Here is a 27,820-nt window from a genome sequence, read left to right as displayed (position 1 = left end):
TGGGTGGCCTTCACTTGCTGATTAAGCCAACGGCGTATCCTTATTTATAAGACTATATTTAATTTACTTCCTGCTTACTGGTGTGATTTGATTCATGTGGAAAGTACTGGATACAGTCTTCATTCTGTGACTCAGTTATCAGACTTACTTTTACTATCTGTGCCCAAAATGAATCAGGTAAATGGAGGTTCAGGTATGCTGCTCCTGCAGGCTGGAATCTGCTGCAGGAGCATTTGTGTCATGGGTAGTGGGTCACTTTAAATCTTCTGGAGGAAGATTGATCAGGTTGTAGATGTTTTTGACCAATGACTGTCTGCTCTGTGACTCTGGATTTGGTTGATCAATGTCTGAGACTTTGTTTATTGTGCTGTTAACTTTTTTTTGGCCAGGATGCTCTGGTAAATAAGATTCATGATCTCAGTGAAGTTTTCCTGGTTGAATTAATATAAACAAACATATAAATGTTAATAAATTATGATTTTAGACATGACCAGTCCTTACTTTTTCTTTTGTTCTCCTGTCCTTTTCTCCGATATATATTCTTTTCTCTCTTTTTTTTTTGCCATTTTGTGCTCTTTATTTTCTGTGTTGGTGTGTATATTGTTCAGTTATTATTTCATAATTCACAGGGATATTCTACAATTGAAATAAATAAATAAATAATCATTTTTTAAGATTTAAAAATTAAAAATGGGTTAAAAGCAGCAAAAGAATAGATGAAAATAGGTTTAAAGTGGTCAAAGAATCAACAAAAATAGGCTAATAGTGGAAATAGGGTCTGCAAAAATTGGCTGAAGTGGCAAAAATGGGCTCAAAAGACAAAAATGGGTCAAAAAGTGGTAAAAGAACAGGTGAAATGGTTTAAAGTGGCAAAAACAGGTTAAGAAAAAGAAAACAATGAGTGCCGTTAAAATTGACAAAAAAATGGGTTAAGGTGGCAAAAAATGGGTTAGGTTTTAAAAGACTTGCCAAAATAGGGCAGTGGCAAAAATGGGTTGAAAAATTCCAAAAATTGGTAAAAAGTGGCTAACGGGGGCAGTAGTGTCAAAATTTTGTTAAAATGGCAAAAGATTAGAAAAATGTGTTAAAAGTGCCAACAAATGGATTAAATGTGCAAAAAGAGTAAAAATTTGCAAAAGAATGTGCAAAAAAGGATTTAAAAAAATGGACATAAGGTTGTAAAATGGGTTCAAAGTGGAAAAAGAATGGGAACACATTGGTAAAGGGGTGAAAATACTCTGGTTTAAAGGAGCAACAAAGTTGAAAAAAGGGCATATGGTGGCAATAGTGGACTAAAAGTGGCAAAAAGTTGCAGGAATGAGTAAAAAATGGTCAAAAAAAGTAAAGCAGCAAAGTGAAAAAAGGATAACAGAGGCAAGCATGGGTGGAAAAATGGTGAAACTGGTTAAAAAGTGGTGTGAATAAATGATTTCACCATCAGAGCCATCAGAATGTCTGATTCAAAAATAAAAACACATCTAAAAAGTCCCTACATGCATTTTAATGAGAGTGGATCAGCATCATCAGATGGGCTGGACAGAGATGAATCTAGAAAATTCAAACAAAAAGGAGGAACAAAACGCAAACACAAAGATCAGCAAGTATAAATACTAATAAAGTATAATATTCAAATGTAAAGCTCTCCTGTTTCATTGGTTTTTATTAGTGTTTCCCTCACTCTGTAAATGTGGGTGCCACCAAACTTTCCGTTAATACAGAGTGACCAACTGCATGTAAACGTGTTTATAGTGTTTATTTAGAGGCTAATGTGTGGTGATCAGACTCCTGACCAAACCTGTGGTTGATCCTCCTTTAATGAATCCTGTTTTCAGTGAAGTCCCCTCATATTCATCATAAGCCTGGCCCCCGTATAGAGTTACACTCTTAATTATCAGGCCCCCAAACCCCGAGGTGCCCTCGGTCTGCGCCTGCAGCTCGTGGAATCTGCTAATAGCGAGTCACAGGGCTAATTGGGAGACAGGTAAGGTTACATGTGACAGCAATTAAGCCGCGCGCGGGGCCAAACTCGTGGCCTCAGGCGTTAAAGGCAGGAGCCACTGGAGCAGTTTGGAGGGTTTGGTTTAGCGCCTTTTTTTACAATTATAACGAGAAAAGAAGGAGATTACTGTTGGCTTTCTATGCAAAGAGAGGAGGGGTTGTTGAAGAAGTGTGTGAGGATCTGTTACGGTTACGTCACCAGTGAGCAGGTTAATGATCAGCTGATTCACCATTCCTCACCATAAAACTCACTTATTTTATCATTAGACCTGTAAATTATACCTCTGCATTGTTGTCTTGTGTTTCCTTTAGAATTAATGATAATCTCTACTTCTTTCGTTCTTTCTTTCCTTTCGTATTTTCTACTTTTTTGTATTTATTTCTCTAATTAATTGTAAATTATACGTCTCGTTTATTTGTAGTCCAATGCTCATTTGAGAGCATTTTTATGTTAGTTTATAAGGTATCATTTATTAAATTGGGATTTCTTTAATGCGTAATGCGTAAAAGTGCACACAGATAGAGCAAAGGCACATCTAAACCTCCATAGACTTGGTTCCTCTGTGCGTAACCATTATCAGAAATAAAGTCCTAATCTGGGAAATAGCTGAGGTCCCTGCTGCTCTCCCCGCAGTAAAAGCTCCATTAGAGAACAACAGTGTCACTGTTAATTACTGCCGCGACCACAAACTGTACAACACAACAACTGCGACAAAATCAACACTTTCTGTGCTGCTAAACCCATCTCAGAGCCTGCAATGTCTGGTGAGAAGTTTGGCACCTTTTGTTTTCGTTGTTTTTGTTGACCTGGTGGAGCTGAGAGCTGAGGTGTGACAAAAAAAGAAGCCCATTAATGCTACGAGATTTGTCTGTTTTGGAACAATTTGTGTAAACGGTCTTGGTGTGCGTGCAAATACACGTTTTTTTTTTTTGATAGCAGTGTACATCAGTGAGATTAATGCCGGGAACAGCTGACCTCAGATTGATGGCATTGCTGCACGGAGGTAAAACGGTTGGTAAACTATGACCTCCAGCCCAGCATCAGAGGGCAAACCAATAAACAACAAGATGAAATTCTTGCAGAAATAACAAGAATGTTTATTTAATTTCATCTAAATGCTCCACAAACACAGTAAAGCACCATTTACCATCCCTTAGAGAAATTTCCAAACATTTCAAAACACTCTGCTTTGATGTATAATCTAGAGCACGGTCACTGCACAAAACTTAAAGGAAAAAACGCTTAAAATGTGCATTGACTTTTCCCTATTTGTGAAAACTGGAGGATATGAAAAATATTCCAGTAGGTATTCAGTGGAAGAAAAAAGAAGTCTGCAAATAATGCAGATGTTACATTACCAGTAAATTGCTCTCGAATTAGCTGAGGGCTCTAAGGATTTTGCGTCTAAAACTGAGATTTAAGGTCTGAAAAATAATGTGAAAACAGCCTCTAGCCTTCACGAGTTAGCACATGAAAGGTCATGCATGTAAATCAGTACAAATAAAAACTGAACAGCATTTTTAGTAGAGGAAGACGTATTTTTCTTCGTCTTGCTTCGTCTAAATCTACTCTTTATAGGTTTAATTTTCAAGAAAATCCATAAAACATTTAAGTTCATTTAAATTCCCTCTGCTTCTCTACAAATCTAAAATCTAACACAACTTTTACAGCTTCGTTCTAAAAGTTTTATATTCTCGTATGAGCTTACAACAGGTTCATTCTTTACTGTCAAAAATAACAGATTCAACATTTATTTTTCATCGCTTCGCTTCTGTAGCTCCACTTGAAAGCACTCGTATCACAACAACCGCTCCTGTCACTCAAACTCATCTTTAATCGACCGCCGTCCAATCAGAACGCTCCTTACATTTTAAGGGACTTTTGGGGCCAATCACAGCCGCCACTTCTCCTTTCACCTCTCCCGCTGAGGGGCGGGCCTATGACCTTATTTGGCCGTTATGACCTTACATGGAGCGCCACCAGGGGGGCAGCCGTACGAGGCAGAACTGCGAGTGACACTTTCCCCCAAATTGTAGCTTTGACTCCGAGAGGAGGGACGGACACACGGAGGGAGAAGCGAGACACTCGAGCGGCAGAGCTGTTTTCTGGCGAATCTCTTCTTCGCTGGGGATATTTCGACTGCCTCTTTTTGGCGAAATAAATATCACACGCGTTTTCCGAAACCTTTTCACGCGCGCGAGAGCAAGAAGAACTGGGGTTGACTTCTCCCTGGGACTGCGCTTTATTCTCACTCCGAGAGCTCTCTGGGACTGTATAAATCCTCCGACGAATACCATGAAATGTGGTCAGTATTAAATCAAGCGTGTCTGTCAAGAAGAAGAATTGATCTGAAGTGAAAGACAGGCTGTGTTAACAGCGAAATTTTGTTGTTTTGCTCCGTGTGATTTGACCTCTTTCGGCTTCGAGAGGGAAGCGAAAATAGGCTATTTTTGTTCAAAGACTGTACACGGACTTTTCGGACTGACTTTGGAGAAAGGTTTCACTTTGGGGAAAACGTGTTTATGGATTTGTGCACAGCGAGGAACACCGGGAGTTGTCTGCTACGATCCCATGCATCGATCATGTTAATATCTCGCTGTTTCTGCAAACTTTGATTGATGTTTCCTGAAGAAAAACTCACCAATATCGGTAAAAGGTTTAATAAATCAGCGTAATCAACTCGGTTTGACCTCTAGAGGAAGCGGGAAGCGTCTTTTCGCTCTTCCTCGTGTTTTTCTCCCAAGACGTCAGCACGGATCTCTATCACTCTCTCTCTCCTGTGATTTAAACAAAGACCAAAGTGTTTGGGGATAGCATGGCAATGGTAGTAAACCAGTGGCCAGAGAACATTTCTGCAGATCCGGGCTCACAGCTCCAGATTTGCGGACAGGAGCCCGGCGGGGCACCGGGAACCCCTAATGGTTCCACCCCGGGGAACGATGCTCTTTCCGGGGATAAGCTCCCCAACGTGGACTGCATGGTGTGCGGGGACAAGTCCAGCGGGAAGCATTACGGCCAGTTCACCTGCGAGGGATGCAAGAGCTTCTTCAAGCGCTCCGTGAGGCGGAATCTGACGTACACCTGCCGTGGGAACCGAGACTGTCCCATCGACCAGCACCACCGGAACCAGTGCCAGTACTGCCGGCTGAAAAAGTGCCTCAAAGTCGGCATGAGAAGAGAAGGTAAGGCTGAAGGTGTGCAGCGTGTGTGATGGCTGTCAGTGTGAGAGACATTTGTTTACAAAGCGTAATTCTGTGCGTAAACTTGCGCGTAATGACGTTAAATATCAATCTTAACAAGCCATTACGTTTGGAACTCGACCGTAAAAGATTTTACTGGGTTGAAATGAGTCTTAACATTGGATGTGGCTCTTATTCCAGCACCGTTTCACTTATTTTATTGTATTTCTGCAATCGATAATCCTCCAGCAAGTGCAAAAATGTCTCAAGAGAACGCGTGGAGCAAACCATGTGCAGACTTCTGGCTTCAAGAATATTCCCAAACATGTCACTTTAAAAGTGTTTGGTGATTTCAGCTCTCAAATGAAAGCGCATATGGGAGATTTTGTGCGTAAAATACGCGTCATGTTTTCACGCCTGTTGCGCTAAATGTTTATTCCACAGCCGCTGTTGTTATGGGTAAATAATCAGTCACCACCTGCGGCTCCACAATGCTTATTCCACATTCATTTACCAAATCTAGCGCATTCACTGCGCCGCGCTGTGTCCTGTGAAATCCCTCCTTTGTCCCTCTGTTTTAATTACGCTGTTTGCTCACCGACACCCCGAGCCGCTATAAGAGGATGCCGCTACATTTGTTGTATTGTGTTGGATTAACAACGGGTCAGTTAGTGCCAAAGAGGAGCAGAGCAAACGTGTTGGTGGAGAGGAGCGCTTCCCTTATTAATTATCATTCAGCCCATTCAGGATAGGAGGGATGCGATGGTGCATATGTAAAATGTGAAGCAAAATGGAGCCAAGAGTTCTTTCTGTGAACATCTGCGTTGGCAGAGATTCATTTTTTTGTTTGTTTACGCACTTTGGATCAACTCCAACCATCAATAAATCATTTAGAAACCTCCTGATGTAGAGACATTTTTGAATTCAGAGACTTTTTTTAGGAGGAAAAGGCAGTGAGATTAGGCAAATTTGGTTGTCTGTGCCATAGGGTTGGGCAATATGGACCAAAAATCATGTCTGGATATTTTTAGCTGAATGGCAACTTTGTATCTGGAGTTTTGGTGTCTCAGTGCCAAACTTTGATATAATTCTAGTAAACAGTAGCCATAGCTAGCCAATAATGGGCAATTTTTCCATCTTAAAGGACCAAGTTGCAAACAGATGTCTGCACACTGTCTGAATTGTTGCAAACATTTGAAAAAGTGGCTGGAACTGGCGAGAAGCCAGGGAAACGCTTCTTGCCAGTTCCAGCCACTTTTTCAAATGTTTGCAACAATTCAGACAGTGTGCATCACTTTGCATGCAATTTTGGCTCATTAAAACAATAATTTATAACTTAAAAACTGTATATTAATCAGTAGTGAGAATTTTTTTGTCTTATCAGTGCCAAAAAGGTGCATTTCATCCTCTTTTGACCCCACTTCCTCTCAAATTTCTCTGAAAAGGATGCCCTGCTTTGCCTCTGATGCATGCTCCCCTCTCAGAGAGTCAGCTGCAGCCTCCCAGAGAGTGAGCAATCTTGCTCAAGGACACTTAGGCAGAGGTTGTTGAAGGACACGCACTCGGCGTATCTCCACAACACGACGACCCTGCTGCCCTTTGTTACCGATCCTGAATGTAAACACACACGCCGGTGGAAATACCCATCCTCCTCCTCCTCGGAGCGGAGAGGAGATCATCCCTGAAGGGTTCTCGCTGCTTTTTCTCTCACTTACCTCATGTAAAATACCCGCAAGCCTCAGCACACGGACGCTGTGCTTTCTGGCTGAATGAACCCGAGGAGATCGCCTGACGAGCCGCAGCATGTTTACTGCAAAAAATGCCAAATTCAGGCACCCTCAACTTTTCAACTTTCAAACAGCTTCTCCTTTCCATAGCCCCAAGTCATTCATTAATCTATTTTCTCGTCATTGTATACACAACAAGATCAGTCGCACTCCAGAAGCAGCTCACTCACTCTTGCATGCACATGCATTTAACCACACAGTCCCTGGCCTATGCAACTAAGCTAAAATGGCATCAATTATTGCACTGATTTGAAAGAAACACAGCTAAAAGTTGCACAGCATGAATGTTTTCACTTTAAGAAAGTTCTGTCAGGGCTAAAAAGTCTAATGGAATCACTTCTTTCAGCAAAAGTTTCCTGAAAAACACATTTTTCTTGCAGTGGTGCCCTTACAGCCTTGAAGACAGCACATGCTTCATGAGCATGAGCCTTAAAATTCCATGAAAAAGGAATTTGCTTTGCTATTTAGATGAGATAACATTATGATGCTGTGCAATTAGACTGCAAATATACTGCATAGAAAGTGAAATAAAGTGAGAACGTGCACATTTACAAGCATTTTTGACAGGGATGCATGATGTTGGATTTTTGCAGATATTTGCAAATTAATTTTAGCTGACAGTATGAGATGTTAATGTGAACATTTTCAGCCCTTAGAGCACAATTTAAAGTTTGAGGAATGAGTATGAGAAGAAGACAGTAGGTTCTTGCTAAAACTCCACAAACTTATTCATACATATGGTTAAAGATGAGTGTCAGAATCCAGAACTGACTTGGTACCAACGCATCTGATACCTACTAAACCGAATTAAAACACACATATAGATGTTTCATTTTTAAAACCCCACCACCCCAAATTACAGGCGAGAAATCCATGATGGAATTTGTGTGATCTCTGCTAGCCTTGCAGCCTCCTACCAAGAAAATGATCACAGTGACTGGCACATTAACTTTATTTTGTTGTCTTTGACTACAAAGAAGTTGCACCAGGTTCCCTCTCTTATCCCATGCTCTACTGGCATCTTTCAAAGATATTTCTGTGACACCCAGACAGCTTTTATACCCCTGCCTACTTTCAACACACTTATCTTTCTCAAAGTATTGATCTAGGCACAGTTTAGGAGGCTGCACCATATAAAAAGCATAAATTTAGCACTAAAATCAGAAAAAACCTGACCGATACCCACCCCTACATACAGCCGATTTTTCACATCTGTTGATACCAACAGTTGACCTTTTATGGCTAATATCTGATACTGATATGCTGATGATGTCATGCAATTTGTAAGATCCTCCTGATTTTCTCAATATTGAGGAGAGTGGAGCACAACCTAACACATTTTGGATCTGTCTAAATAAAAATATTTGACTCACATTGATCATGTTGTACACATCCATGCCACAAACTAACTCTGGAATTATGTTTTTATGTTTAACTGCTTTTTGGAAAATTGTGCTGAAAGTGACTGAAGTGAAATGTTAGATTTAGAAAGAGTTCTATTTAACATCTTAGTTGTCAGACTTGCCAGAAAGTTAGTTTGGACACAATTAATTTAGCACAGTTCTTATCATAGATATAGTTTAGATAGATAATGTTTGTAGATCTATATACATGTTCACATCTAGTAGCGTTAGGAGAGTTGGAAAGATTATATAGATATTACCTTTTTACTGATAAAATATGTCATAATATAAAAAGAAGTCAAGATAAGGTATTTAAATTTATCTTAAAATGTATCTTAAATATACATATTCTTATCATTATATTATTACAAATGATTAATTGGGTCTTCTGCATATTATGCATGATTTATATCATATGTATTATTCATAATAATTAGATAAGGCTGTCAAACGATCAAACATTTTAATCATAATTAATCAAACCTTTTTTATTGCACTTTAAAATTTCACATTTTTGTTTCACTTTGGATTTCTCAAGTCTTAAACTAAGGGTAATTGACTTTCTGTTTGGACACAAACCTGTTTTTATGGGTAAATTAAAGATTTAAGCATGAACTTTACCACAGAAAAAGGAGCTTGTTATGGATTTTAAAGGAAATTAGTGGGCAGTGAAAAAGTTAATGTTTGTGTGCACAAGGTGCAGATGACTCTTGACTCGTCCACTGAGCTGTCTGAGAGTTTTTATTAAAGTGAAAGGAGACATTTAGAAGCAGTGGTGGACTTATTTTACATCACTGTATGGAGATAATGCTGTGGCTTGACCAAAGTTTGTTGAAAGAGACAATAAAGTGTGAGATTAATGGCAATTAAAACATTAAGTGCACTAATTGTGGACTTTGATTAATTGCAGTTGACTCAATTAATCTTGACAGCCTTACATTATTTCATAAATTAATATTAATAAGAATTAAATATAATATAAAGTAACATTATTCTAATTCTAAGCCATTACAGCTCTATTTTTTAATCTCTTATTCTTGTGCAACATGAGTGGGGTTAGCTGTGACACCATTAAAACTAACCTTGCTGTAAGACGTTTTTATTTAGCCTTCAAATTAGTGCTTTTTTTTAGATAACAACATGGGTGATATAAGGTTAGATTTTGTGACTTCTACAGAATGCTAAAGAAGTTTACTTTCATGCAGGAGAAATACACTTTCCCAGAAATCTCTGCTAAAACCCACCCAAAATGATAAAATATGTAGATGATACCCTGCTGGTGTTTAGCTAGATGACCAGAGACACAAACCACTCAATAAAGTTCAACACCCTAAAAGGTCCATGGAACATTTTACCCTGCTTTCACCCAAACTCTTAGTCACTGTGTTGGTGTATGATTCAAAAAAATATAGAAAACAGCGTGACTTGTGCAAAAGGATGAAAAGGATGTATGAGATTCAGCCATTTTCTTGTTGACTTTTAAAAATAGTCTTTTTTTCAGCACTGGCATCTGGTTGTGTGCAAAAGGCTTAAATGTAGAGCAGGTCAACTTCCATTGGCTGAGCTCATCTGGTGGTGCATCTGAGGTCAGTGGGATTAAACGGTGTCCTGAAATCCTCTTTGTTGGCTGACTTCTGTTTAAAAGTGATCATTTGTCTACTTTGGACGATTTTTGTGAAAACACACGCGATGACATCCTTTATTGCAATTTGGAAACAGGAGGATGATGGATTTCTAACTCTACTTTCCAGTTATCAAGTCACTGATTTCATGAGGCAGAAATCCCCACAAAGAATCCTTGTGTGGACATGAATATTCATGCTTGTATTTTTCTAACAAATCCTGCATCATTATTTCATTGTAGCATGTACAGTAGATTAAACACAGCTGCATCTTTGAATGCAGCGATTCGGTTTGTCAACTGAAAAGTGGGATTGACTGTAAAAGCGCTCAGCCCTGCAGAGGTCATACATTAGTCATGTTTCCTTTGCATTATTCAGCTAGGGTCAGGTGAGGTTGTCAAGGAGATGCAATGCCTATTTTCACTTCAAATCATGTGGGGAAATATGCATTTGGTATTTGGAGGATTGTTGAAGAGATACTTTCAAAAAAAGAGTGGAAATTTTGATGATGCAGAAGTGCAAATGCAGCATACGGAGTTGAAAGAGTTTGTTAGACTGTTAATTATTTAGAGACTTTTTTGCTTGCTTTGGATGTTTTCAGTCATAGCATTGAGGTCAAATGGTGCACTATATTTCCTAACAAAGTCGGGATGTAGTCTGTAGTGGTGCAGCTTTTATTTTCAAGAATTTTCAGACTGGTTTTGTGCACAAAATAAGAACTAAATCTGCTTAAAAATGATACTTTTAGATAGCCGAGCCCCTCGTCTTAAGCTCCCCTCCACTCCAAAGAGAAAGTTTTGTTTTCACTGCATCGTTTAATATCACTAACACCGCTGCGTGACTTCCCTGTTTAGACTGAATTAATATTTATCTGCCTGAGAAGACGTGCTAAAACTTTCATGATCTGACCGCGTCACACTCAGAACTTCTTCTGCTTTCAAGTGAGCTTGTCTTCTTTTTTTTTTTTTTTTTTTTTTTTTTCCCTCTCCCTCCCAAAGGGGACGGTTGACCTCTTTCTGCAGACTGCTGCGTACGACATCATATCATTTGTTGGAGACTTTTATCCCGAGCACCTTTCAACACACCGTGACAGCAAACATTTCTGTGGCGGCCTCGGTGGGAGTCAGACCTTTCTAAAAAACCTTGGCAGCATTAGTGTCATTGTCTCACCACGTAGACGCACACAAACACGCACAGAAGCTGGGCTTGTTTCTGTGTCGGAGCGCTGTTTGTGGGGCTGAATAGGAGGCAGGGAGGCAAAGAGAATCAGCCTGACAGATCCTTTGAACTGGAGTGAATGTTTTAATTTTTGAAGCAGCCCACGAGGACGAGATTCTGACTTCAGCGAGGACACAAATACACGTGAGGAGGTTTACTGTGATGATGAAGGCACGCAAACACAACACCATCCCGTCTGTTTAGCCTGCTTCTTTATTCAAACACCTGGGCAGCCGTGGGGACACCTCAAACATGCAGACATATGTTCACTGCCTGCATTAGTGCTCCACTGGATTTCCAACATTTTAGTGTTACAACCAAGAAACTAATCTCCTTTTTGAGATTTTTACAGTTTGATTTGCAAGAAAAGATAGCCCAAAAGACACATTTTTGGATATGAAAGTTAACCTGCAAGACTTTATTTCACCTTATTTTACAGCTAATCATTTTGAAATTTTAACCAATTCTACGTCTTCTTTTAGGGGTGATTGCATATGTGAAAAGTAAATTAAAAATAACATTAACAGCGCAGCTATCCTCCTAAACCTATATTGTATTTATGCTTTATTTAAAAGCATCCAATTTTAATCAATATACTACTTCAGATTGTCAGGATACCAGACTTTAATATTGTTCTAGTGAAAATACAATGGTATTTATGCTTGTTTTGATACGTTTTGATGCTATTTCATCTTATCTTGTGGTCTTCAGTAATTTCTTGTTTAAAAGTACCAAAAATGCAAGCTAACTCCTGCACACTGTCTAAATTTCAGAACATTTTGGTGATGAAAAAGTGCAAATGCATATCTACAATTTAGATTAGTGGTTCTCAACTGGTCTATCCTCAGCACTCACAATATCCTTCATGAGAAATCATGACACAATTTTCTGAAAAATTGCAACCACTCAGATTTATTTGATGAAAATCTTTAAGTTTATGATGAAACAAAACATAATGATTAAAAAGGGCATCATGACAAAAACCCAGGAACACATGCCTGCATTCATATAATTTATGACACTAGTAGAGAGTTCATATAAAAATCTGCTTTGTTTTCCCAAGATGAGATAAATAAGTCTACATTGCTGGAAAAGTACTTATCATGGCAAAACTGTAAAATAAAATATATTCATGTTAAATATGAATGTTTGGCCACTTAGGACTTCTGTGCATCATGTTTGTCCAGGCATGCATTCCTGACCCACTGAAAATAACTCTGCGACCCATTTTGGGTCCCAACCCACCATTTGAGAACCACTGCTTCAGACAGACACGCTAACTTTTGTTTCCAAATATGACTGAAGATCTACAGCTTCTGATACTATCCATCATTTAAATATCAGAGGTTGCTTCTCTTTATAGTACAGAGGTTTGAAAAGCACCAAAGTGTTAAACTGTGAAGCCTTAATACCTCTAAGCTATGACAACAGTTTTCTCAGTAACCTTTACAAAAAGAGCACGTCTACAGCTTACTCTTTGTTGTATTATTCAAAGGTTGAATAATTAATCAATGAGTGTAAACTCAGGGAAAAACTTCATTTTAAAGGCAGATATCTCCAGCAAGACCAGACTTAGTGGGAGATGAAATAGAGATAAAGGGAGAGGAAGCTGAGGGGAATAGATAGAGACTAATGTAAAGACAGCTACGACAGGAGTCATAATCATGGATCAAATGGTTGAAGAGTAAGAAATACACAACAACAGCTGTGAGAAACTTTCCTATTTTCACACTGGCTTTTTAATAGACATTTGGTAAAAGCTATTGGGATAAATGGACAGAGTCAAATGTACAGACAGCATCAGTAACTGATGATGACACAGATGTAAGAAATGCCAGTAATATTGCTGCACCTGTTACTGTTAATACAGCCGAACAGTATCAACCGTATGCAGACAATACAGTTTTGTTTTACTCTGATCAAAACAGAGCAGTTGTTAAATGAGGATAAAAATAGATAAAACCTGAAAGAATGGTTTGATATAAATAAATTCATCTTGATCAAGTATAGTTGATGGTAGTTAGTTACAGGGAAAGTATCAGTGCTTCCATTAATCTAGAGGGTAATAAAACTGTGGTGGACATGTAAGTTTTTGGTGTCATGACTGATAAAAATGTAAACTAGAAAACTCAGATAAATTGCTAAAATACTATGTTCTGCGATTTAAAAAATTGCAGCAGATCATATTGTGATTTCATCTCATTTGTGATTAATTTCCCAGCCCTACTTTTGGACACACTTTAAGGTGAGAGGATGAACAAGGAAACAAACTTTAGTCCTTGAAGAATGAGGATAAATTAAAAAAAAAAAAAGGCCTCAACTGACATAATGTAGGTCTGTTGGTTCAGCCTTAAACTCCAAATATATTGGTACTGTATGTATGGGCAAAATTTAGAGTTGATATCTGCTGAAATACACAGGCAAATTATGGAATGTAAATACTGGCAGAAATTTTTATATCTGCCAATACTAATACCAGACCGATAATAATGTGCATCCCTAAAATAGAGTTTTTTAAAATTCTTGTACATTTGATACAGTCTACAGTGTTAAAAACAAAACAAAGACACAGTTACATACAGAAAAGAAAGAAAGAAAGAAAAAGATTGAGAACCAAACTGATGTAACATTTCTGTTAAAGGAACGAGTTTAGAAACAATGCTGAAAGAGGAATCAAAATATCTAAATCACTTATTCTTTAAAAAATATTAAACCTACTGTGTTGAAAAAGTATGAGACATGAAGTTTTTGTCAGGTACATGATTTGCTGATGAGTGGTATAAGAATAATTTCTTTTAGGATCTAACAGTAGGATGGGAGTGGCTCTGTTGACCTGCAGTTGTTTTATTTTAGGTCTTTGTGCTTTGTTATAAAATGTTTTGTGAATAAGTGGCAGATATCATAGGATTATTCTTTGGGCTGCAGTGATTTATTATTCTAGTTTGTATTCTATCTGTTATTCTGTCAGTTAATCTGGTAATCTTATAAGAAATATTGCAGATGAGAAAAAAAATGATCATTAAAAAACTACTTGTTCATGTAAATTTGCTGTAATTACAGTTGTAACAGGTTCTCTTAAGAGAAGATATTTTTATAAAGTGCTTTGAGGAGCTTTAACCATTTACTTCCTAGTAACTGCCGTTCTCTGTGTGTTGCTAATTATAATTAATTTATTTTTTTTTTATATACTGAACTCTTTCAAAAGGCTTCAATGTTTCATTGTGCTCCTGACAATAAAGTAGCTATTCTATTTCATCCTAAAGACATAAAGCATTTTTTTTCACTCACAGTGAAATTTAAATAAATAATTGAATGAAATATTATCTAAGTAAATTTTTGGTCTTCACCAGCCTCAGTCTCAACTGCAAACATGAATTTATGTGAACTGCTGTTGTATTCTAACCATGTTGGACTGAAAGCAGAAGACTAGATGAGTGAGGTGCTGCAGCAGAGACGACATGCTGTGGTGGAATTCTCTTTTTACTCCTAGCATCAACTTTACATCTTAAGTTGCAACAACAGCCACAGTTAGTGCATCGTGCCACATAAATTACCATCCATGCAACACCCAAAATAATGTCTGTTTTTAACCCTTCATAGTTGTGAAGCGAAGTGATTTAAAATAGCCTCAAGGTGAAGAATTGGCCCAGAGGAAATGCAGTCATCAAGTTATTTGAATTATTCAAGGAAAGATTTTATCTTTACATGTAACTGTATTGTTCGGTCATAATATAGAATGAACTTATAGAAATAAAATACAAAAAGCTGTTAACCTAGTCTTACCCCCACACTTGAAATTTGAAAGGACTTTTCTGTTGTTTTTTGACGTATGAGTCCATTTGATTGTTCTTTGATCCTGACAGCGTGGGTAAAGTAAAGGTGTGGTGAAATCTAAAGCTAACTGACAGTCTCCTTGTAGCACAAGAATCTCCAACACTCAACACGCGTTCACCAAAGTGCTTCCTCTGACCCACAAAACACCAACAGCAGCAGAAAATATAGGTCAACCAAAACTAAAACATTAATAACAGACAGGCTGGAGTCAAAGTCCAAATGTGTGAGCCGGCCGGGGGGCCTGTGAACGCAGCGAGTAAATACCCCACTGCTGCTCCAAAGACTAACAGACAGCGTGTATCGACTAATCCATACTCCACAGTGGGCGATTTAACAGCAAAAAAACATGTCTGTCTGGAGCACTGTGCCTCTGAAAACCTTCACTTATCCCTGTTATTTAGCTATTGACAAATTCAAATACTTAACCTCTGTCAGCACACTCACAGACTCCATCATTATCAGGGGCCTCTCAGAGGAAAATGGCTCCCATTGACGTATCGTTCAGTCCGCTCTGCTTCCATTAAAAGTGATATGCTGGATTCCATTAACTTTAATATTACATCACAGCTTGTGTGTTTGTTTATGAATGAACTTATCAGTGTTAGAAAACTTCACCTCTTCCCTTTAAATGTTTGTTTTTGTCCTGAAGAAGTCAATCACTGACACGCTGACTCACTCTTCGCGTCACTAAAGTCGCTCAGCCTGTTTTTTGTGTCACTCAGGTCACTTGTAATCACTCAGAAAGAGGCAAATTCTCAGTGAGGAACGTTTAACCTCCCAACAAGGCTTCCTTTCCTTCACTCTGCCTTGTGTTCGCTCTAACACAGCACTGCAGGGAATCTGAACACATTTATATTTTAGGCAGATGGTTGGTGATCTTATCAGTGCTCTATGAGAGGAAGCACAGCAGGAGGGATGGTGGTCTAAGGTGAAATAGGAACAGAAGAACCAACAGCACATCTATTACAGCTCTAAAATCCTCTTCCTTGTGTGTCAAACAGTTTTATATAAACTTTCTAAATGATACTGGCTTATTTCATCTCTCTCTTTATACTGTGTATGGGTAAATTCGGCCAAATCCTCTCTGAAAAACATGTTTCCTAACTTGAGATGTTTATTCAAGGACTGCAAATGGGATTTGTGCCTCTAAATGGGTGCAAATCCAGACTGTTTGACTTGGGTGATGTTGCATAAATATGCACACCCCTAGACTAGGGGAATGGCCCTGCCAGTGCACAGACCTGCTGAAAATCTGTGGGGTGACTATAAGAGAGCTGTGAACAGGAAACGTCCTCATAATCTGACGGGCTTTGAGCTCTCTTATGAGGAAGAGTGGGCACATTTGAGATAGGTCACTCTGAGACACTCCTAACAGAAAACATTGTAATGACATAAAAATGTGTTTCCGCAAAGTAGAAGTCTAGGGGTGTATTTATTTATGCAACCACATTTTTTGGTTATGGTTTTTATTTTTTTTATGAATTCCTCTCACAGCTCTTATAGCCTGATTTTAATAATCACAAAATATGTCATTTTAAAAGGGCTGTGTAGACTATTCATAGTAGCTGTATTGCAATTTAAAGTTATCCACACAATAATGAGGAACCCGGGCTCTCCAAGCATGAAAAATGCAAAAGTTAGGATGGAAATACTCAAAAAGTTTTTATATATAATGGCTAAAAGCTCAGTGGTTGAAACGTATAGGCTTTTTATTATGATAACATGTTTGTCTTTATAACATTACCCCCTGTTTTCCAAGAGCACAGAGGACTTTGCACATTAGTTTTAATCTGCTGTGACTCCTCTTCCTCACACTTCAAAATGCAAATGCAAATAAAGCTACACTGTAGCAGTGTGATCCACGGGAGTCTTGAACCTCCTTGGGGTCCCAACATTCGTTGGGATAATAATTTTAAACATTTTCTGATGTGATTTAAGACAACATCAAACCGATGTGTGTATTCTTTTTAATGCAAATATTTCATAAAAACACACAAAACTCTAGCCAATCAGAACTGCTAAATTCCTGCTTACATTATTATTAAATTCTAAAAAGGAAAAGAAAAGGTATTATATATGTAAGACTACTTACAGAAAACAGCAAATCAAACTAATGTATGAGGATAATATTAGTTTTTGATTGAAAAAAGTGGACAGATTGTATATTTCATTTTTGTTATTTGACACTTTGATCACAAATGAATTTTGCGCGTTTTTCTAGAGGGAGGTCCCAACCATAGGTTTAAACTAGAGGGCGGTCCTTGGCAGGGTTTTTAGAATGACATCTGGGATGACCAATCAGATTTCAGGTGGGTCACTGGCTGTCATATACATAAAGGAACAATCGCAAAGATCTCAATTAGGGATGCACGATATAATTGTATGTTAATGTAGGCAGATATGAACATTTCTCCTGACATTTTGGCTTTGGAAATCTGCCAATAAATATATAAAAAAATGGCTGTATGAACAGTGGAGTTTTAGGCTGAACTCATTCTCTCCTCATCATCGTTCCTCACTTTAAAGTGTGATCTAAGGACCAAATGTAGTTATGAGTTTATCCTCAGAGCTAATATCGAGTGTTTTAACAACCAGAGATTGAGCTCTAAGTTGCATCTAAATATCGGTATCAGCTAAAACAATCTTTTAAATATCGGCCTATTGGATATTGGCACAAATCCAATATTGTACAATCCAATCTCAATTATGCTCTCCATGCAGCACCTATGGCATGAGCTGTTAGTGCGGGCTAGCTTTAGGATATGACTGAAACAGATCCAGAAAGAAGAGTGCTGTTTGAGGTGGTCTGGTGTTGACTGGTTTCTTTTGAAGGCCAAACTGGTCTTTTTCTCTGGATTTGTACTTCTTTTGATAATTGCATTGAATGTAATAAGGTTCAGAATTGTTAATGACTTTAATGAAAATAGAATAATAATGGTGCCATTACAGAAACAAAAACAGAAGTCTTGGGCACCCAATATTAGGAACTTCATGATTTTCAGTTACCAACAACTGAATGATATTTAGGAGTTTGTCTGCAAATTTGATGGATTAATTCCTTTCCTAAGCACCTGTCCTTTAAAACAAATGTTGTTCAGGCGTTTTTAAAGCCATGGTTAATTAAAAACAGAGATTGTATTGTTTAAAAGTGCCAGTCATCTGTTGGCAGGAGCAGTTTTAGAAATGTGGATGAGGCCATCCTTCATTTAGCTTAAACCATAGAAACACAGCCATAGAACTGCAGCACTAATAGAACATGAAAAGTTCACATTTCAGCAGTTTAATACAACTGAGACATGGTTTAACTTAAAAGTAAGTAAGTAAACTATATAAATGCACTGCATGCTGTTAAATCAGTTCTTCTTCCACAAATGAGGATTTTAATTTGTTCCATGTGGTTTTGCCAAACAGTAATTCACTGTTTCATTGATTTGATATTTCTTTATCATCTACCTGGCTATGATATGAATATATGGTGGGACTTTTTAGAGGTTTGAACTCAGTAGGGGGTCTGGGGTCCTTTCGAGGGATTTTTTTTTGGACTATCAAACTCTATTTTTACCTCTGCATTGAGGCCCCTTGGTGCATGAGGCCCCTGGCGATTGCCTACCTTTACTTATTAGTAAACTAACTGTATGGTTCAGCATCCATGTTTGGGCCTCTGTAGTTGCCTTTTCCCTCACATTTCAGCCAAAGCTGCTCAAAAATGAGAAAGTGCACTGCTTCTGCCCTTTGTGTCAGACCAAATTGATGGACGTGGCTTATGATATTTCATTATGGCACAGAAGTGTGAAGATGAAGGCTTTTATTAGAACATTAAAGGTGGCATACCTTTTCTGTTATTCTGCAAGAGTTTTATTGAACTGAATCTCCTCTAAATCAAATCTTTAAGTAATCTTACAGAGAGGAAGGTGGTTTTTTATGCTTTTATTTGAGTTTGTGTATTATTTAAGCACAGAATGTGGTCTTGCAGAGTTGAAAAATCATGACATGAAGCTTAACAAGGTCATTACCTTGACTCTAGCAGAGTTGCAGCAGAGCTTTCTCTAAAGTAGTTAAACTAAAAGTGTATGCATGGCTGCACACCACTAAAGTGGGAATATGTGTTTTGGGTGAACTAGTCCTTTAAGTGTCTTAGCGTCACAATATTTGGCTGCTCAAACAGTTTGATATCAGCTCACGTTAATCAAGCCTGGGTCCCTTTATTTCTAACTGTAGGATGAAAATTACAATATGAACAAGTATCAAAATATGGCATGTCTGCACAGCTTGAGACCTTAGGTCTGAACTCGCATAAAAACGCACACTTTGTCCTGATGTGCCCCGCTGGGTTGAAAATAAAGCGCAGAGAGGAGGAGGGGCTGTGTAAGTGTAAATAAGGATAGCGTGAATCAGAGTCGCTGAGTGCCGCCTGAATTTAGTTTACTAATTAATGCAGGAACTGCCTCATCAAAGTCTGAGAGAGAGAGAGAGAGAGAGAGAGAGAGAGAGAGAGAGAGAGAGAGAGAGAGAGAGAGAAAGAGTGAGTGAGGCGGCATGGCGTCCGCACAGCAGAGCGAGCAAAGTTCCTCACGCAAAGCTCCTCTGCCCTCCATGTCTCTGTCTCTCTCTGTCTGTGTCAGCGCTCACCCGCCCGCTCCTGCTCTGCCTCCGGTTCTTCTGCACTCTGGTTCTGTTGTGTCTGTCACGTTGGCTGCATACCTCTGCTCCTTCATGTTCGACACACAGACACGGGGAAAAGGTTTCCTTTGAGTGTGCAGACGGTCTGCTCTTACAAATGTCTCTGCAAATATACATAATAAACAGTCTGCTAGATTTATTTAATGCTCTTATGGGGGGTTTTGACTTCATGAGGGTGCAACAATTAACATTTTCAGCAACTCTAATAACCCTTCAATGCCCACCTCATCAGTAGAAAACTGAACTCTGAAAATATCCCCATTACAAAGACACATTATGAAGACACTCCAGTCATTGCTTTAATTCCCCAAGCTGGTCTTTTTCAATATTCCACTTTTCTTCAGGCACGGTTTTGCTCATATTTGCTATCCTGTTTAAAGGTCAACCAATGTTGAGTTTTCAGAGCCAATATCAACGATTAGTTTATGACAAAGATAACCAGTATTTAGAACCGCTAAGCATTGGTGATAAGAAATAAGCTTGTTATTTCAGTGCTATGTTAAATTAAGTTGATTGGCCCGGTCAGTCTCTGACCAGGAAAAAATGTTTTTCTTGAAGCTTTGCTAGATAGAGCCACCTGATGACAAACATGGTCACTCTATCAACTTTGCAAGGTTAGATAATCAGCCAAATACTGGATGCCGAATACCTCAGTGATTGGCCAGGGGCAATTTTTGCATCTATTAACCTATTTTGCCTCTTTTAAACCTCTTTTCACTGCTTAATCCAGCCATTTTTTGCAACTTTTTGGCCTCTTTTTCTCCATTTTTGATTATTTGACCCGTTTTATCCACATTTTAACCCCTCTCACCACTTTGTCCTGCCATAATGTGCAAGTGTTTTGCCACTTATTACCACATATGTTTTTCTTTTTTTTTTTGCCAGTTTATTTGCCTCTCTACTTCTTTTCGCCACTTAAACATTTTTTTTTTGCCACTTTTTAACTCCCTTTCACCATTTTTCCCACCAATTTTTGTCCCATTTACCACTTTTATCCAATTTTTGCATCTTTTTATCCCACATTTGACACCTTTTCACTGCCTGTCACCACTTTCTCTGCCAATCACTTTTAACCAAACTATGCCACCTTTTTCTATATTTTACCATTTTATAAGCACTTTAACTACTTTATTCTGTCATAATTTGCAAGTGTTTTTCTCCTTTTATAGCTGCTTTTTAATTTTTTTTTGCCAGTTTTTGCCTTTCTCTTACCCCTTTTCACAACTTGAAACAAACATGTTTTTTTTTGCCACTTTTAATCCTTTTTCACCATTTTCCCCACCAATTTTTGCCCCTCTTTTGCATTATGTCTTCCAATTTACCCCTTTCACCAAGTTCTCTACCAATCACTGGCAATTTTTACCAATGTTATCCAACCTATGCCACCTTTGTCCCTTTTTACTACTTTATAAGCCCTTTAACTTCTTTGTCCTGTCATAATATGCAAGTGTTTTGCCACTTACTGTCCCTTTTTTCATTTCTCGTACTTCTTTCCTCGCTTAAAACAAACTTTTTTTTGTCTTCTTAACCCCTTTTCACCCTTTTCCTCACCATTTTTTTTTTGCTTCACTTTCACATTTTGTCATCCAATTAACCACTTTAATCAAAATTTTGCATCTTTTATCCCATTTTTGCCCCATTTCACCACTTCCTCTGCCAATTGTTGGTAGTTTTTTACCAATATTTTCCACCTTAAACCCATTTTTGCCAATTATTGCAGTTATTGAATTATTTTCCTTTAAATTTGTCTCGGTTCCTTTCACTTATTTTCTGACCTCCTTACATTTGATCATGGCTTAGCTATGAAGTCTGACATTACTTTCCAAGTAGTTTAGATGTCATTGTGCTATCATCAGTGTTAACATTACCAATAAAAGGTAATACTGTTTTAAGAAAAGGGGTTAACATTTTCAGAAAGGATTTATTTTACTACAGCATGAATAAATAAAATCCATTGTTGTTTTAGTGGTTATGATTCAGGGTTAAATATAAAATATGTTTAGCATAGATTATAGAAAGCTCTCCCCTTAATTCCCCCTTATGGGCAGCCTTGATGGAAGCTACCAGCCCAAATGGAAAAAAAAACTGCCCTAATTTTTCTGTCAAACCTCACGTCTCTCTCTCTTTATCTCCACTCTCTCTCCTGCCTGGTTTACTCATTAGCCCCTATCTGCTGCACAGCGCTGACCTGCAAGTCAAAGTTCAGGGCCAAAATAAAACCAGGAGAGCCACAGGGACCTCGGTGTCACATCACACGCTGCCCTCTGATCCGGATCACTCACGCAGACGCACACATAGACACAGTGAAGGGTTTAAAATTACATCTCTCTTTTATCCTTCCAATCCCTTTTTTTAAGCTTTAAACCTCGTGTTCAGATATTTTGTTGATGGCTGAATTTTCTAACGTTCTAAACCTCTTTTGTACACAGACGCACACACGCATAGAGCCCCGGGTTCATGCAGGGTAACATGTTTATTTTCTGCTCGCCAATAGAAGCTTTAGAAATGGAAAAGCTACTTATTAAATGCAACTGTTCAACTGAGCCAAATCTTTAATGCTTCTGTGTTGCCCCGGCACGGTGACCTTTAAGTCCAAATGTTGATAGGCCTTAATTGTATTTAGCTGCTGTAATTCCACTAACAGTCTGACCCAGAGGCTAATCCAGGGCAGCCAGGCAGTGAACTGTGCACTCCGCCAGCTGCCATTTGCTGAAGTGGCATTTTGAAAGTCGCAGCTGAAATGTCCCATGGTGCCTCTGTTTGCATGCACTTTCCTCCTCTGCTTCCGTCTCCTGCCCTCGTTTTATGCCCTACCTACACGCCATGCTGTTTTGTTTGGGGTTTTAGGGATTTGAAGCTCTTTTTATAGAGCTTCGATTCTGCGTCAGAATAAGTTTGATTGCCAGGAAGAATAACTTCAAGTTTGGTTGAGTTTTCAAGCTTTTTTTTCAGCCATTTTTCTCTGTGATGACAACCAAAGTCAATCACATTAAGCTCAGCCATGCTGCAATTAAAATGTAGGAATCAGCTTATGGCAGACAACCAAATTAGACTTTATACTCCCATCCCCCTTTTTGTTCTCTCTGACCCTAGTTTCCCTTTCCCTTATCCTCAGGCATCTGTTTCTCTCTAATGTCATTTCTGTCTCTCCCGCTCTCTCGCTGCCCTCCTCTCTGTCACGATACGACATCTCTCTGTCTCTACAAATGTCTGTCTTTCTCTTTATTTATTCCTTTGGACCTTTCTACAATCACCATGCTCTTTTTTTTCCCCTCTCCGCTCCCTCTGTCTCGTCATCCAGCTGTAGGCGAGGAAAAACAGAGAGTGATGTGTCTCGTCTGAAGGACTCGAGTGCTGTGCCTCTCAGCCACAAGTGACCCCCACAATGAGGCTTTTGAAAAGTCAAGTGGACCGAGTAGATTGGCCACCATCAGGATTAACCACTGATAAATGTGAGAGCAGATTAATAGTTGTGAATTCATCAATCATAAGACTGAATTGTTTCATAACTCGGACTCCCAGGGAAGCAGAAACCAGGCTGTTTACCAGACTTTTTCTTTTTTAGGTGAAAGACATTAACAAGCCACGGCAGAGTGACAGTTTTGGGTTATGAAAGTGCTCTGACTTAGATATGGACAGTCAGGGAAGAGTCATGTCCTCCTGAGAAAACTCACAGAATCCCTCAAAGTGTCCTGAAAACGACATATGCTCACATTCAAGCGACCCAGCTCCCTGGATGCTGAAACTATGCTGCTGTACACTGAGAGCATTAGGGAGCCATTCAGTGGTGTTGTAGACAAAAGTAGCAAGTTTACAGGTTTTTCTGAATCAACACAGCAGATCTAAAAGTTTATTTCTACTTTTGTACTTAAAATCAGAGCTCTCACCATAACAGCTTTTTGAATTTCGATATTGAAATTGCAACAAAATAATCTCTTAGACATCAAAATTGGTTGCACATTAGAAAGATTAACATTCAGACCAAAGATTTGCAACTAGAACAATGCAGCTATCTGCTGTGGGCCACTCTTATCTCTCTTATCTTGTTTCTCTAAAATATCAATACCAAATGAGGACTATAAAATATGTCTTCTCCCCAAGTGCTTCCCTGTCTCTCTCCTCCAGACTGTGTTGCCTTTACTGCTTGTTTGGGTCACGTGACTTTGGAGACCAATCAGACATGTCCATTCTACTGTACCATGTGACTTTGGGGACCGATCACACACAAGTACCAAATCTCAGCAGCTTCACTCCGTATAAACTCGACCATTCCTCTCACTCAGTGTTGCCTCCAAGTCAATGAGACCACATGTACATGCCGCAAATGTAAGACGACCAAATCATAGAAACATAAAAAAAATATTTTTCTGAAAATCTTTGATGACTTTTATTTCTTAAATTCTCTAGTTTACTGCATTTCCCATGCAAAAGCATTTTACTGGTAGCCAAAGCTTGCATTGAAAAGTAGTAACACAGAGGTTTTCTCGGTAAAAACAAAAATAAAATGCTTCAAAATTTTGAACAGTGCACACGTTAAAGTCAGTATTGTTTTGTGGCCCATTTTTCTGAAAACTTGCTAAATTCTGCAGAAAACCTGTCCCCATCTGTTACACTGTATAGCCTAACTCTGTGGCCAGTACAACCAGCAAGTTCTACTTAAAGGAGCAATGCTCACTGAAATCACTGGAGGCTAATGCCTCTTCTACTGCTAGGTACCTCTACTTCAAAAATACTGAAATATCCCTTTAAGAAAAAAAAACATAACTATTCAACTATTTTTGTTTGTATCCAGCGCCCGCTCTCTTTTAATCATACATTTCGGGTTAAATATGTCACTGTATGTCTGTTTTTTTCACTTAAAACTTAGGAACTCCCTGTACATCCAAATATAAAAATAATGGATATATCTATAAGGCAAGTTGTATTTCAAGTATTGGAAATTTTGATGAGCTTATTTAACCTAAGGTTTTTTTTTTTCTTCGATACAATCATGGGTCATCTGTAACCTTAGACAAGAGGAAATCATCATTTTAAAACTGCATTTTGTATTTTCTCTGGTTTTCTTTGTCTAATTTTAAAATTAGTTTGATGGAGTGCTTTTTTCACAGCACTGTATCTTTAGTGTTTTATTTCAGACTGCTGCTCCTCAAAGTGACTGAAAACATCTTTCTCAGGGTAAACTCTGAGTAAATTGTCAAGCTCCAGTCCTCCATCTTCACCCCATCTCCTCCAAGCACTGTTTTATTTTCTTAGTTGAATAAAACCCTGCAGAGACAGACACGTGTGGCTAATCTGACAGCCGTCCTCAAAGCAACAAGAGCTTGTGGAGTGCGAGTGACGAGGAATGTCCCGTTGTGCAACGTCGTCTTAGTGACATGCAACACCTCTACGTTGCCTGCCGCTGTTTGCCGTAGGAGAGCACATTCTTTTCTGGGGAACACGGGTTGACACAAGTTCACGGGGGAAAAACTAGTAGTTTGAGGTCAACACCTTTTGTGCTGCGGTATTTTTTCAGCTCAGAGGACAGGCGAGAATTAAAGGCATTTTTATCACGCTCTTGAGTGATTTGACCTCTCGTTTTTTAGACGTGCCACGCTGCGTTCAATTGACACAGCTGCTGCGTGTGAGGTGACAGGTGATGTGGGGTTGAAAAGCATTTTTCCAAACCCTCCTCTCCCCTCCCTTTTTTCTTCCACCCCTCCTTCCTCCACCTGTCTCTTTATGTAAACCACTGCTCTCGGTCTGAAGCTCCATCTCTGACCATGTTAGGGCTGGGCAGTGTGTTGGAATTCAAGATATGTTGATATACTTCCAATGAGATGTAGGGTAGAACAGTATCCTTTATGCTGATGTTGATTTAAAAACAGAAAATAGATTCCAGGCCTGATGCAGTATATAATAGTTATTTACTGAATCACCACAAGATAATCCGTTTGAAATGTTTAGTCTCAATGTGGAATTATAACATTTATTTTGTTTTATTTAGGAGCATTTACGTAACCAGCAAAAATCATATCATATTGATACCTTTTTGATACCTCTGCTACCAAATTGGAGGTACTAGACATCCAAAATGGGTCTTATGTTACCAAAATTTGCAGGCAAAAACTGTCTAAATTGCCCAAATGCATTGGGAATTCTGAGGAAAGGTTGGAGGTGAGATAAACAGTATTTCAGTGGGGTTTTCCACAGACACATGGAGTAGTGGGCCTAAACATCCCCTCCTCCCTGGATCATTTAATGAAGTAAGGCACAAATGCTAAGATGGCTTGAGGGATCCCCCGAGCTTTTGAGCATCCAACCAATGGAAAAAACAATCTCATTAAACATTTGTTTTTACTTCTTTAAACAATTAAATTAAATGAAGACTTTCAGAGTTCAAAACCTCTGCCACAAACCTCACTTAACAACCAAACCCAAAATGTATAGCCTAAACACTGCCTGTTCCTTTTTTCCTCATAAATGATTGCTGTCGTTCACTGTTTACATGCCTCAGTGGGTTTTAACCAACTTTAAACCAAAAATAGTGTCAAAGAGATGCTATGACTGTTCAGTGTTAAATTACTTGAGTGGTGGATAAGCGGAAGAAGATGGATGGATGGAAGTTTTAAGCCTGCAGCTAGGGACATATTAATTCCTTATGGACAACAGCCTGTACATGCTGTTTGAGGGGTAGATCCTTTAAAAAGAAAAGCATCAGAGAATGACTAGATGAACGTTCTGTCAGATTCATTATGGGCCAATTAGAGCTACAAACCATAAGGGATGGGTATCCAAATCTGGTTCTACCTTCCACTCAAGCACAACCCTCTTCCACTCTAAATGACAGGCATGAAAATGCTTTTCCTATTTTCTAGGGGTGTTTTATTACAATATTTTTCTCAATCCTTTACAGTTCTGAAACAGCTTTGATTCACTCACTAAGTTCAAACCCACTTTCTCTTATCCTATAGGTATCGATTTGAGCACCCTGTGGGCATGGCACTATCTAAGACGTATTCATTTAGCAGTAGTAATGTGAGCTCCGACACCTGCTATAAATGCTCACTATCAATAGAGCTAGATGGTAGAATAAACTCCTGCTGAAGCCAATCAAGAGAAAAGCAAAAACATCTTTTCCACCAAGAAAAGCTAAGAACCCCAAGCCAGTTTCCGCTGTTTTTGTCCCCCCTGTATTCTTTGTGCTAAAATGCCTCTAGAATCTCAACCCTTTTAAGCACAATCAAGTTATAGACATCAATTTTTTCAGGACAATCTGGACTATCATAATATGTGTGCTGCAAGGATGTCAGCTTAATGTATCAAAAGTTATATGACCAGAAAAACCAAGGACAAAACAGAAATTGAATCTTGTAGAACTTTATACAAATCAGACCCAGATCAACAGTGACCAAGACTTTTACATCTTTGTTTAGTTCCTACAGATCTTGTTTATCAGGAGAATAAACAACTTTCTAATAAACTTACAACAGAAGCTATCACAGCCATTTATCTCTGTAAAACCAATTCACATTTTGCACTCAACGGGTATTCCAGTGCGCAAAATGCTCATTAATCCCATTTTAGCAGACCAAATATCCTATTTTCATTTTTAGGCCATAGAGGACTGTTTTTTCTTAACTCTCCAAGTGGCAGATAACTATCTTGCCTCTTTTTCTATCTCAGGCTGGCCCTGATAAGTCACTATCACCAAAGAAGAAGAAATTAGAGCATAGTGATTGGCCAACAGGCTAACAGGAAGTTGTTGTCTTTTACTTCTTGTGTCAGATGGAGGAGAGCTAGCAAGCCTGCTGGGTTTTGTATAGCAAAAAAACGTAATAAAATAGTCATATTATCATGGATTTATGTGGATTGTAGTATCAAAACTATAAATGAGTACCACCCTTTGCACCTGGATTAAAAATGTTCTTTAATGCCAAAACCCATCTGTAGATCAGCAAAAAGGTACGCTTTTTATCACATTTGATTCCATAGAGATCCATCTAACCGTTCCAGAGATATTTTGAATAATATTGCTGCTTAGGATTGCTGGCGTTCTGGTGGGGGTCCAGCATGTGTGGGTCTTTGCTGCTCTTTTAATAAAGTAATGCCTTCCAGT

The 27,820-nt window shown here is 38.6% G+C and overlaps 1 protein-coding gene across 1 annotated transcript in view; it reads left to right on the top strand.

Moving 5' to 3' along the window:
- Positions 1 to 4,050: 4,050 nt before the first annotated feature.
- Positions 4,051 to 27,820, top strand: part of nr2f5 (nuclear receptor subfamily 2, group F, member 5) — a 40,081-nt gene continuing 16,311 nt past the window's right edge. The window contains exon 1 of the mRNA XM_041792565.1: positions 4,051 to 5,181. Coding sequence (XP_041648499.1) covers positions 4,815 to 5,181 — 367 coding nt within the window. The 5' untranslated portion in view covers positions 4,051 to 4,814. The remainder of the gene's footprint in view (positions 5,182 to 27,820) is intronic.

The sequence above is a fragment of the Cheilinus undulatus genome, linkage group 8, assembly GCF_018320785.1.
Source record: "Cheilinus undulatus linkage group 8, ASM1832078v1, whole genome shotgun sequence".
NCBI classification, from domain to species: domain Eukaryota; kingdom Metazoa; phylum Chordata; class Actinopteri; order Labriformes; family Labridae; genus Cheilinus; species Cheilinus undulatus.
The sequence above is the reverse complement of the archived record's forward strand: the minus strand, read 5'-3'. Positions and strand labels throughout refer to the sequence as shown.